The 12,155-nt window shown below is 36.5% G+C and overlaps 1 protein-coding gene across 1 annotated transcript; it reads right to left on the bottom strand.

The window, feature by feature from the left end:
• Nucleotides 1-2,281: 2,281 nt before the first annotated feature.
• Nucleotides 2,282-9,703, bottom strand: eif4ebp1 (eukaryotic translation initiation factor 4E binding protein 1). Its single transcript, XM_047380463.1, has 3 exons — nt 9,262-9,703; nt 5,427-5,615; nt 2,282-2,847 (listed from the first exon to the last, which is right to left on the bottom strand). The coding sequence occupies exons 1-3, from the start codon at nt 9,395-9,397 to the stop codon at nt 2,816-2,818; spliced, it is 357 nt and encodes a 118-aa protein (XP_047236419.1). The 5' UTR covers nt 9,398-9,703; the 3' UTR covers nt 2,282-2,815.
• Nucleotides 9,704-12,155: the final 2,452 nt, after the last annotated feature.

Raw genomic sequence — 12,155 nt, 5'->3', positions numbered from 1 at the left:
ATTTTACTGTGCTCACACCTAACCTGCTAACAGTTTAGTATGCTTACCTTTTCACCTCAGCTGTCCACATCTCAGACACTTTACAACACACCCATTACAAGTGTCATTAGCTGTTCTCCTCAGCCAGGCTTCTTTTGTTGATTGTGAACAACAGGCACATGGGTTAAAACTACAGAAACCCCTATAGATCAATGTACTGGAAAGCAGGCAGTAGTGCTTGTTTATCTTGGAAATGGGGGATGGAGTGTCAGGAAGCAGAGGTGACAAGCAAACAAAATCATGTAGAGGAATAGAAAGACTCAGAACCAGCAGCAGAGTGAAGCTATTGTAGAGAAAAAACTGGGGGGTAGGATATGTTTATTCACCCCTTTTTTTAACAAATTATCTTGCATATACATATACTTTGTGTTCAGTATTATAATCTTACATTGATACATTTAAAAAAATATAAACCATTTTTAAATAAATGCAATTGAAGCATTTTTACTTTTTTATGTTAATCAGATTGTGTATAACTTTCTTTGAGCCACTCTTCATGCTAGAAAAGACAAAAGAACATGTCAGTCAACTCAGCCAGATGTGAGTTGATCTTTATGATTCAGGAAATGGCTATAAGCAAATACCTTTTCTTCAAATATTGCCCAACTACTGTAATGTGACGAAGAAAGCTGGATGAGGATCCAAGTTTATCCTAAAAGTACATAAGTGTACTTTCTATAATACTAAAAATGTGGTGGAAAATTGTATTTAGACCCCCTGAGTTAAAGCTTTTTTTTTAACTTTCTCTACAAGGAGCTGCATGTGTTTTGTTATCTGTCTCTATCAGCTTTGCACATCTAGAAACTGAAATTTATACCCCTTCTTTTTTCCAAAATAGCTTAAACTCTGCCAGAATGGATGGGGAGCACCTGTGAACAAAAATCTTCAAGTGTTGCCACAAATTCTATAATTGAATTTAGGTCTGGTCTTTGACTAGGCCATTCTAACAAATGTGTATGCTTTGAGCCAAACAATTCTTTATATCTCCGGCTGCATGATTAGGGTTATTGCCCCGTCTCAAGTCTTTTGCAGCTTCTAACAGATTTCTTCAAGAATTGTCCTGTATTTAACTCTATGCATTTTCCCACCAGCCTTCCAGCCCTGAAAAAAAAAAACATTCCCACAGCATCATGGTGCCATCGTTTAATTTTATTGTAGCCGTAGTATGCTCATGGTAATGTACAGTATTTTGTTAGCCACTCATTGATTTTTGTTTCCCACATGGATTTTAGCAAACTGAAGAGCTTCTGAAGCCATTAAATCCATGTACCATTTTTATTTTTGGTTCATAACTGCACTACTTTCTCTTGGGCTGTCACCTAAAATCCAATTAAAATACATTTCAGTTTGTGGTAAAGAAGTGTAAAGACATTCAAGGGTATTTGGATACTTTTACAAGGGACTGTATATACAGTATATTAATGTATATTACTGTTGATATTCTGTGATTTTATAATAATCTATAGGTAGTTTATTTTACTTAAAGGTATTGGCCCCTAAAACAAAAGGTTGATTTTTGTATTTGTGTTTTTTAAAACCATTTAATTAGTGATGACCTATTTGAACATCAGAATCATTTGTGCTCATGCTTTAATTCAATCAAATCCAAACTATGACGTAGTTTGTTTCTTGTTATTTGTTCTTGATTTTTAAGCTGCAAATGTCAAACAGCTAGGAGGTGCCACTAAGGTATGCCGACAGGTTGGAGTAAAAAAATTTGAAGTCGGTTTCAAACGTTAATCTTTTTATCCAGCTGTGATATACATTTCTGAGCATATAAATTGTTGTGTTTAATCCAGCTTTTAGGGGTTTTCATACTAAATCCGTCATATTAAAGACATTATTCTCATGAAACAATCTCTGGAAAGATCTGGGCAAAGTGAATCCCACAGGCTTTACATTGGGTGAAAATGTTGAGTGGAAGGTGGGAGTTTCTCCCTGCTATGTGCACTTGTATATTGACCTCTCTTTATTCAGCCCACTGGCTGAGGTTATCAGCTACCAGTGGCTCCTTTGAGGAATTCCTCTGAAATGACTTGTGCTGAATCAGCCACACAGGAGGTTAAGGAGCCAGCAGAACAGGTCGCCAGAGATTTATCTCTATGAATGTATATTAGCTGCTCACGTACTCTGACATCTATTATAAAGACTCAGACGTGTTAATCATGCAAACATATGTTTGTTTTCATAGATGTGAACAAAAATGTTGCTGCTTAATGTAAAATGACTAAAGAGAAAACCGTTTCATTGGTGTTTTCTTTATTCACCCGACAAACCATGTGAAAATTGTTTCATAACATCAAAAAATAGTCAGCTTCATATTTTCTATGAAACACTTCAGGGGAAGAACCTTTGTAAGATCTGAAGCTAGTATCTAAAGAGAGCTGGCAGGATTATGAAAAACACACTGAACGACAAGTGGTTCTGGAATGAATGTTTATCCGGAGGATTAGATCAGTATTTTTTTCAAGTGTTCAAGTTACCCATCAATGAGGCAATGTTGGTGTTAGGTACTTTTCAGTGGTGATTTTTAACTCGCAGCCACTACAGAAAGGCACATTTTCACATGTAAAAAAAAAAAAAAAAAAAAAAAAGTTTGAGCCTTAAAGCAAACAGGAAACAGCTTTGTTCTGTGCAAAACAACCAAATGAGAGTGAGAAATAATGGATGTTGAAACAACATGATGATGAAGTCATGCCTTTGTCTCAGACACATTTTGAAAAAGAGGTGGTCCTGATCATCTCTTTGTCACACTATAATACTCGCTCAGCTCCATCTAGATGTCCATTTGAAACTGTGCGTCATCACCTACAAAACACAGATGCACAAATATTATTCACCAAAAATCACAGAGATCCTCATGACATTAAGATGCTGTCATGTGAAGAAATAAGCACACCCAAACAAATAATCTGTTATTTCAAACGAAATGTTTACATATCAATGACTATTGTTACTTGACATGATGTTTGAGGGGTTTCTTGCATGTTCAGCTCAATGAAATCAAAACAAGTCCAGGACTTTCCATTTCCTGATTCTCTGCCAGTCCTTGGTAGATGTACTAGTATGTTTTGGGTCACTGTCGTGTTGCAGGGTACATGTCTGCAATAATTTTTAGTTCTTTTTTTTCACATTTTCCACAAGCACCTTCTGATACATGGTAAACTTCATGGGGAATTCCATAGTGGTGAACTCAACATGCTCTGCTGAAGCAAAGCATCTGCAAAACCATGAAACTTCTACCTCTATGCTTCACAGTTGGTCTGAGGGTTCCTTTCCTGGAATGCTGCATTGGATTCATGCCAAACATGTCCTCTGTTCTGGTGTCCAAGCAACATAATTTTACACTCATGTGTCTAAAGAAGACTATATCAGGAGTTCTGGTCCATATCTACGGTCTTTCTGACTATCTTTAGTCTGACCTTGTTTTTTTAGAAAGCAACGATTCCCTCTATGCACAATCTCCACAAAAGTTAAACTTGTGCATCCTAACAGACTTTCATATCAACGGTAAGCATTGTTCAAGACTTCTTTTAGCATCCAGTGTCCAGTGGTCTGCCATCACGGTGAACAAACCTGGTTGTGTTGGTAGTTGTTTTGAATGTCCTCTCCTTGTGAACTATTTTCTGTAAGGTGGAATGACTGATTTTGAATTCCTTTGAAACCTCCTTAAGCCAGCCCTTTGGATCTTACCATCACTCTCATAGTGAACAAACCTCCTTCATAATGATAACTAACGATGTTCTAATCATGTGGATCTGATGTGATATGAGAGTGTTTGATTTTAGACATTTTAAGACAGAATAAATGTGGGAGTGTCCTAAAACCTTAAAATGGAATAAAAAAAAAGGTATTTTCTTCATTTATTTCTTTGAAATTATCTGATCGGGGACAAGACATAAAACAATGTTACATTTAAAAGAAAGCATGTCCTGTCTATAGGCCCTCTTATCAAAGGTTAATTCACAGGTCCAGTCCCTTGTTAGGCTTTTGGAAGTTAATCTTCACAACTAATAATAGAAAAATACCTATTTAAAACAGTAAACGAAAAAAAAAAAAAAAAACAATGCATAAAAAGTGCTGAGCAGTGTAGGTTGTACAAGTTTCAGTGTTATTTAGGTCTGCAACTGTTCAATTACTGGTGGCAAACCATTCCAAATCTGGGATCCTTTAAATTCAGCTTTTAGTATTTATTTTCTTCAGCATTGTTAAAACTGATATTAAATATCCATGCCTTAATAAACCTCCCAATAAAGATGCTTCCCATTTTACAAAACAGAAGCTGTAACTAAATTTACAGTAGCCACTTCAGTGAGAGCTGCAGCTGGAAGGCTCACTGAGACATAAATATGAGTGGAAAAAATAGCCATCGAGGAATTCTGTTGCTTATTTATTGATGTGTCATGCAAGTGTAAAAAAAACATAACATAAATATAGCTGAATATTGTGTATGCAAGTAAAATGCTGATTAGAATGAACAAAAAAAACAACAAAAAAAAACATTTAAAATTTATAAATATAAGCAGTTTGTCAATTCTTTCATGAATGGATGACCTCGAACACATCTTAGGTCTTTGCATAACTGAGTCACGATCAGATAACAGCAAAAGTCTGTAAAAGCAATGGTTTTTAATCTATCAGATCCTGAATGTTTCCAAGTTATGTTTTCTTAGATATGCCAGTGGAAATAACCAGAAAACATATGATGCCACGTTTGTCATGTAGGGAACACAACGGCAGAGTGTGCTCTGGTCAGATGAGACCAAAATTAAAGCCAGCACTGCATCTTACCCTAAACACACACTCATCTTTTGGAAATGGTTCAGTCAAAATCCAGACCTAAATCGTATTGAATCCGTTCGCTGTTCACATTTGTTTTTCATCCAATCTGACTGAACCTCAGCTATTTTGCAAAGAACAATGAATAACAATTCAGTTCCTAGATGTGTGAAGCTGGTAGAGACATCCTGCAAAAGACCTGCAGCTGAAATTGCTGTGAAAGGTTGTTCTACAAAGTATTTATTCAGATTGTTTTAATCAGATTTGATTATTGCATAACTGACCATCATCTTTCATACCAAGCATTAAAAACTGCTGTTATTAACCCCTTTTTGAACATGTTTTGCACATGCCTGTTAAAAAAAACAAGTGATGAATCTGTGAAGGTTTTATTCAGCTTATCTCAGACTAACATACCATTACATCTGCGACAGAGCTAGAAGGATGGGAGAATATTAGCAAACACTAGTGATGCAGGTCTCTAGACCCCTCCAGAAAATCAGGTACAATGAAAAATAACAGCACACATGACTTCAATGCATCTAATCCAAACTGTAGAATTCAGAGGTGTTTTAGTCACCATGTGATGTTCTGAGGTGTCAACATACCGGCATTGCTTGTCTCAGGAGCAGGAATGGAGTTGTTGTTCTTGACTTTTCCATTGACGGTCTTCTCATTGGGCTCTTTGGATGGACTGGTGACCCCTGGAATGGAGGGCAAACCTCGAGGAGGGGTCCTGGCCAACGGAGAGCTGCGACACTCTAGCAGGAACTTTCGGTCATAGATGATCCGGGTACCTGTCCGAACAGAAAGGATCACAAAAACAGCAAGATAAGAGACAAAACAGAAACCTTGTATGCATTAGCTAATTAACTAGTTGATTCATGTTGATCATACTATTTTTATTTGTAACAGCTCCCAAAATATACTTTTCATGTCGTAAGACTTTCAAATCAAAACTAATATGACCAAACAGTTTTTATACTTATCAGGCACTGCATCACGCTGTGCCATTTTCACCTGTTCTGATGTGTAACAGCTGTGTGTAAGAAAAAAAGCTGCTGCTAGGGTTAGTTTGACAACACCCTAATAGTGTTATATTTGTCAATACTTTTATAACAAAAGACTTTAGAAAGAAAGAAACAACCAATCTAGGATCAAACCTCAGTATAATAGTTATTCTGAATAAGTCTTATGCTTTAAAAAGGATGTTTGACACTTCTTTCTTTCTTGACTAACGGAATTTCCTAAAGTAAAAATGGGTTTAAAACTTGACACTCCAACAGAGATTTGTTGTCTTTTCACAGCTAGCATATAAGTGATGTATGTTTTGCATAACAACTTACTCTAATAGAAAGATCATCGTCTGTGCTGTTTAAGCTAAAATAAAAAATAAAAAAAAGATTTTAATTTAAACAGTTGTGGTTTCAATTCAAATTCCTGACTTTTCCAAAATCAAACTTTATAATTTATCAGTTGTTTTATTTGGCCAAACTAATGGCCAAGTACACACATTAACTTAAGCATACAGTGCAGGCTGTGTTAGGGAACGGCAGTGGATATACCAGAAGTGACAGGTATTTAAACTTCTGAAATGCTACACACCTAAAAAACCTGTTGATTAACTCTTAACATGACTCATAAATCACAGGGATAGTGTCTCTCAATCCAATAAGGTGTTCATTTGTAAAACTATGAACAAATTCAGAGTAAAACAAAAAGTGCTGCATATCCTTTAAAGCTAGACTGACCTGCATTTCATGTTGCACATCGTCTGAATAAAATACGGCACACGTACTCGGTTTACATGAACTCTTTTTACACTTAGCTTAAAATTTTATACATTGTGCACTTCAAGTCTAATATAATAAAAATATCACACTGCATGTTTAGACAGTTTATATCTTTTAGAAAGTCTTGGAAAGCAAACGTTTCTCAAGAAGATGTGTAGACCTGGAAAATACAGAAAGTAAATTTTACACTTTTTAAGCAACTTGGTCGTGTTAAAGGGATAGTTCAGAAATCTTATTAGGTTCTGTTAAATGTTAGAAGCAGTTAATATCTTACCTGCAGTTAAAAACTCATCTGGTGTTTTAATTTAATAGAAATCCAGAATAGTTGGTCCTGGAGGCTGAAGCCAACGGTCTTTGAGGGGCCAAGACCAAAGTGGACATCTTCCATCTTAAAACAACTCTAATCTCAGAAACATTGTAACGATTTATTTATACACTGTTATGAACGTTTAAATTAATGTCCAGTTTGCACTGAGGAGTTATTAAACACTGAAGTTGATGATTATTTTAATGGGAAATGAAGGTTAGGGGCAGTGCACCACCAATGATCTTCCCACATACTGAGAATAAAATATGTAAAGCATTTCTGCTGAAAGTGTAATAACCTACAGAGAAAAATGAGACAGAACTCTAACCAGAACGCATTATATGTTCTGTTTTCAGAATGTGTTTCACACAGGAAGATCAACAGTGGTGCACCGCCTCCTACCTCCATTTCCCATGTAAAATGAACACCAGTTTCTCTGTAAATAACTGCCCCAGGCAAACATGACAGCAGCTTTAACATTCTTAAAATAGCATTTGCATACACCACTGTAATATTTTGAGACTGGAGTTGTTTTAAGATTACAGAAGTCCACTTCAGTCTTGGCCCATCTCTGACTAGCTATTAGTTTCACTCTCCAGGACCAACTAATCTGGATTCATCCTATAAGACACCAGGAGGGTTATATAAAAAAATGATTTACCATTTCAAGCTGAACTTGGACTGCTGATAAAAAAAAAAATACTACAGCAGGTTAAAAAGCACACACAGTATTGCCAGATTGGACTACTTTTGAAAACGTTGGGCTTGAGAAATATAGCACAGGGGTTGCTGAAATTTGGGACGCCTTTTTTTTTTCGCCTTTACACGTTTCAATAAAATGTTGAATCCTTGCACTCATGTCATTGGTTTATTTTATATGTAGATAATCTATTGAACCCTTGATCATCAATCAGTGATAGTCGCTGGTTAATCAAGTGTCACTGTAAAATGATATTGGTTAATGTCAATTGTACGCCTGAAATGGGGTTAAGAGTTCAACTAAGCTACACTGAGGTGTGTTGGCGTGAAGGCCTTTACTGTTAAGCTTTGACTTGATGTTGAGAGACAGCATCACGCTGATGTGGAGAAATAAGCAAACATTCATTTTTAGCAACAAATGATAAATAATTTTGTGTTATGCTCTGTTTTTGTGATAAGAACAAATTACGCAGCCCGCGAAGGGACATAGTGTTTTTTTTATTCTTTTGCGTTCCCACGCAATACATTTGAGTAAACGTTGTTAATCACCTTGAGAAAGCTGTGCATTTTGGAACACCAGCACACATAACAAACTGTTCACAAAACAAATGATATGGCATTGATATGGTTTATTTGTCATATGCAGGTTAAAACACAGTCAAGAATGCAATGAAATGCTTGGGATAAGAAGAACCGTTCAATTCTCTATAAAAACAAAAGCACTAATTGCGTGCAATAAAAAAATTACCCATCGTGCAGCAGCAATAAGCTGATAAAATGTCACAAATGTGGTTTAGTGCAGGATTATTGTCCAGAGTTCAGTAATCTGACAGCTTGTGGATAATAATTGTCTTTAAGTCTGACTGAATATCCTTTTATTTAAGGCCGATTTCAAATTAAAACTCAATAAATCTTAAAAACGGGTGTTGTGTTTGTTCCATTTTTGCAGTTGTGTGGTTTGGAAACTATCCTACAACGTATTGTGAGATAACGCAAAGACTATTGCGTGAGAACGCAAAAAGTATTGCGTGGGAACGCAAAAGAAAAAAAATCCCCCCATGTTCCTTCTCGGGCTCCGTACCGTACCGTAGTGGGGGGTCTGTCTGTGTAACTTTTTTTTCTTTTTTATTGTAACTGTGTGCTTATGACGTGTTCTTTAGTATGCGTGTAATAGTAGTACACTTTTAACGTGAGTATCATGATAGGTTGAGGTTTGGGCTGGTTTTTATCGAGATGGTTGGGTTTTACGTTGTGTTTGGGGTAGAAACTGTCAGATCTGGCAACCCTGGGCGGAAGTTAAAACCTAAAAAACTGCAGCTATCGATCAAGATCTCCGAGAAAAGATAACTTTGAACACATCCAACATAAAGGGGATGCTGTACCTGAACTATAAATCACCACTAACAAAAGGATAAGGATAATAAAGTGCTTTAGAGACTTTTTTTCTTCTTTGCGTTTTTTGGTAGTTAGCGTTAGCAGCTAGCTACAGCGGAGCTACCCACTGACAGTAGCAGTCCTCATGGAGTTAGCACCAACACAACCAAGCTGCTCTGTGTGGCTGTATCCACAGAAACATACCTTTGGTGGTGTGTGCGTATACACGAATACATATATATGTAGAAATGTGATGTGTAGAATACGCACCTCCAGGTGTGGTGCTAAACAGGGTCCCTCCGGGGGTAGTAGAGTAGTCGTGGGGCATGTGATCCGCGTTGTTGATGGTCACCCTGATGGTCGAAGGGATGGCCTTGGCAGTTGTCTTCTGGCAGTCAGTGGACATCTTTGCTCAACTGTAATGAACTCAAACTAGCTAACTAAGTGACATGAACCAGCCAAAAAGCCTGGGTTTGGCAGAACAAAGCCAGGGAAAGTGGCAGAAGCTGCTTTGGCTCTACAGAATGGCTCCTTTCTACTAAATAAAAATAAATATCTCCTTTTTATTAGTGCAAGTCTGAATTCCTCACATCCCAACATGCGCCCTATCTCACACACACTTAAAGTGTCGACGATCTTTGTTACAAAGCTCTCAGCACACTTTGCTTCCACATGCACACATCAACACACTGACAGACAGACAGTCTGCAGGAGTACTGGCTGCTGAAAATAATAGATAGAATTGACATATTGCGCCCTCTACTGGCAAATCATGCATGTGCAGTCGATGCAGAGAGTTGCATCATGTTACACAAGCTCTGTTCAAACACACACACACTCACACGTCTGGGATTCTGTGCAAAATGTCAATATACCTGGTGTCAAATGATTGTGTTTAACATCTGTTTTCTGTGAGTGTAATTCAAAATGAAAATCTCTGAAAACAGAAAATTCTATTTTATTTTCAGATGTTTCAGGTTATCATTATATTTCACCAGTTCAGTCGTGGTAATAACATCTCTAAATTCTTTGCAATCATATGCCAGGGAACATTAATCGTGAAATATTAACCATTTCATGCACTGTGGACACAACAGGGGATGTGGGAGTTGATGTTATATTTGACTAAAAGCCATATTGGACTCCAGTGTGTCACCTACACAAACATAAAAAAATCTCTTTGAAAAGTACATAAAAAATATATATATAATTGTAGTTATTTTTTCATTTCCAAAAGATTATTGCAATCAGGAAACAAGTTAGAAAAAATGCTGGGAGAGGTCATGCATGACAGGATTCATTTTATTTAACCTACAGTACATTGCAAAGTGTTGAATTATGCCTTTACTTTAAACTGAAAGACTATGTGAAATGAGTCAAAGTCATATTAATATTTAATTTCTAAAATAAGACCAAGCACATTACCTGGCTATGAGTAATAAAAGCAAACAACACACTTATGCTATGTCCCAATGTTTACTTCTGTCAAACTTCTACTTTATTTTTTTGTGGATAATTGTGGATATCACTCTGTAATTATGAATGTATAGTGTACATCCGTCTGCTTAACCACTGCTTAACCATCTTGGCTTTGTCATCCACGTATCCTATAAGATAAAAAAATTAATAAACATGAAGCAGTCAGCGCTAGGAACAATGGGTTAATCTTTTCATCTCTGGCTACTCATATTTGCCTTTGACTCTGGGAGTTTACATCAAGACCCTTCAGACCACATAACCTTTGCTTTCCAGTCAATTAAATTTTTTTTTAAAAGGCCAAAGTAATGACATGTTTTCTTAATTCCTCACTGTTGTGTTTGCCTGATATTTCCTATTCTCTTTGTAGATATGTGTAACATTTGAAAATGTTGAGACTTTTAGTCTTGAACATTCAAAGGAATTTTACTGTAGATCTCCAAATACCTATTTTAGCAATCTAAAGGGCAACCAATCATCTGGCAATCAGAAAGTTGTGTGTTCAATTCCAGTTTCCTCCTCTCCCAAATGTCAACATGCTAATGAGCAAGGCACTTAACCACAAATTGTTTACTGATCTGCAAATAGGTGTGTGTGTGTGTGTGTGTGTGTGCGTGTGCGTCTGTGAGCTATGAATGAGTGCCTCTCACGAAAGTATAGACACTATACGCAAAGACATTTCATTTCTTTATTAATTTTGTAAATGTTGAGCTGGTGTACAGAGTAAATTATAAATTGATGCCCTCAGTCTTTGATTGGGTTAAAAGGTTTTCACATGTATTTTTTTTAAATACATGTCTGACTCTCTATGACAATAAGAAAAAGAAAACAAAACTAATCAAAACACCCATAAGACCCCCATTTATCCCCAGGTGGCAGGCAATACCCAAAACTCAACAATCTCTTGGTAGCTACAGCTGTATGATGCTAAAAGTACATCCATAACATAATAGAAATCCCAGTTGACAAATAAGGGTGCATAGCATTCTAAGTAAATATATATATATATATATATTTATATATTTCATATATATATAGCCTTTTTATGTTAAAAACATTTTTTGTGCATGTGCGTAGTTGCATTCCTTAGTATTGAGTAATATGCTATTGCGTTAATGTCTTCAATCCATTCTAAAGGAATATACATATGTTCTCTAGTTTTTGCAGGAGTTAATATTTTTGCATGAACTTGGTGCATGATCGTTTTTGGCAGTCCTTTAGTGAGGGTCTTTCCAGGTCTTCACCTCGCTGTTGTAACCACAGCGCCTCCTGCTCGGACACCTTTCTGACCACATTCAGTCCGTCAACATGTGGAAGCCTCAGATTTGGCTCAGTCTTATATTTGGTGAGGGTAAAAGAACCAAAAAAACAATCAGGGCTGGATTGTGTTGAGGAAAAATGCTTGTCATCTCGAAGCCACCAAATTCCTCAAGAAATTCCATCTTGTTTGAGATTGCAACCCCTCATTGTGTTTTTCCCATTAATCGGATCCCTGTAGCACTAACCCTGACATCAGCAGAGGATTCATAAAATGAATCAGCTTGTAAAAACAACCCAAGCATGTAAGCTTAAGGGATGAAACACCTTTTTAGAAAACATTAAATATATAAATAAAGTCTTAAAAAGGACAAAAATAGGCTTTTAAACTTCACACATTACGGTAAAATAAATCCTGAAAAAACTGATGT

This window comes from Girardinichthys multiradiatus, chromosome 12 (assembly GCF_021462225.1).
Source record: "Girardinichthys multiradiatus isolate DD_20200921_A chromosome 12, DD_fGirMul_XY1, whole genome shotgun sequence".
NCBI classification, from domain to species: domain Eukaryota; kingdom Metazoa; phylum Chordata; class Actinopteri; order Cyprinodontiformes; family Goodeidae; genus Girardinichthys; species Girardinichthys multiradiatus.
Note: the sequence above shows the minus strand (reverse complement) of the source record. Positions and strands in the feature narration are given on the sequence as shown.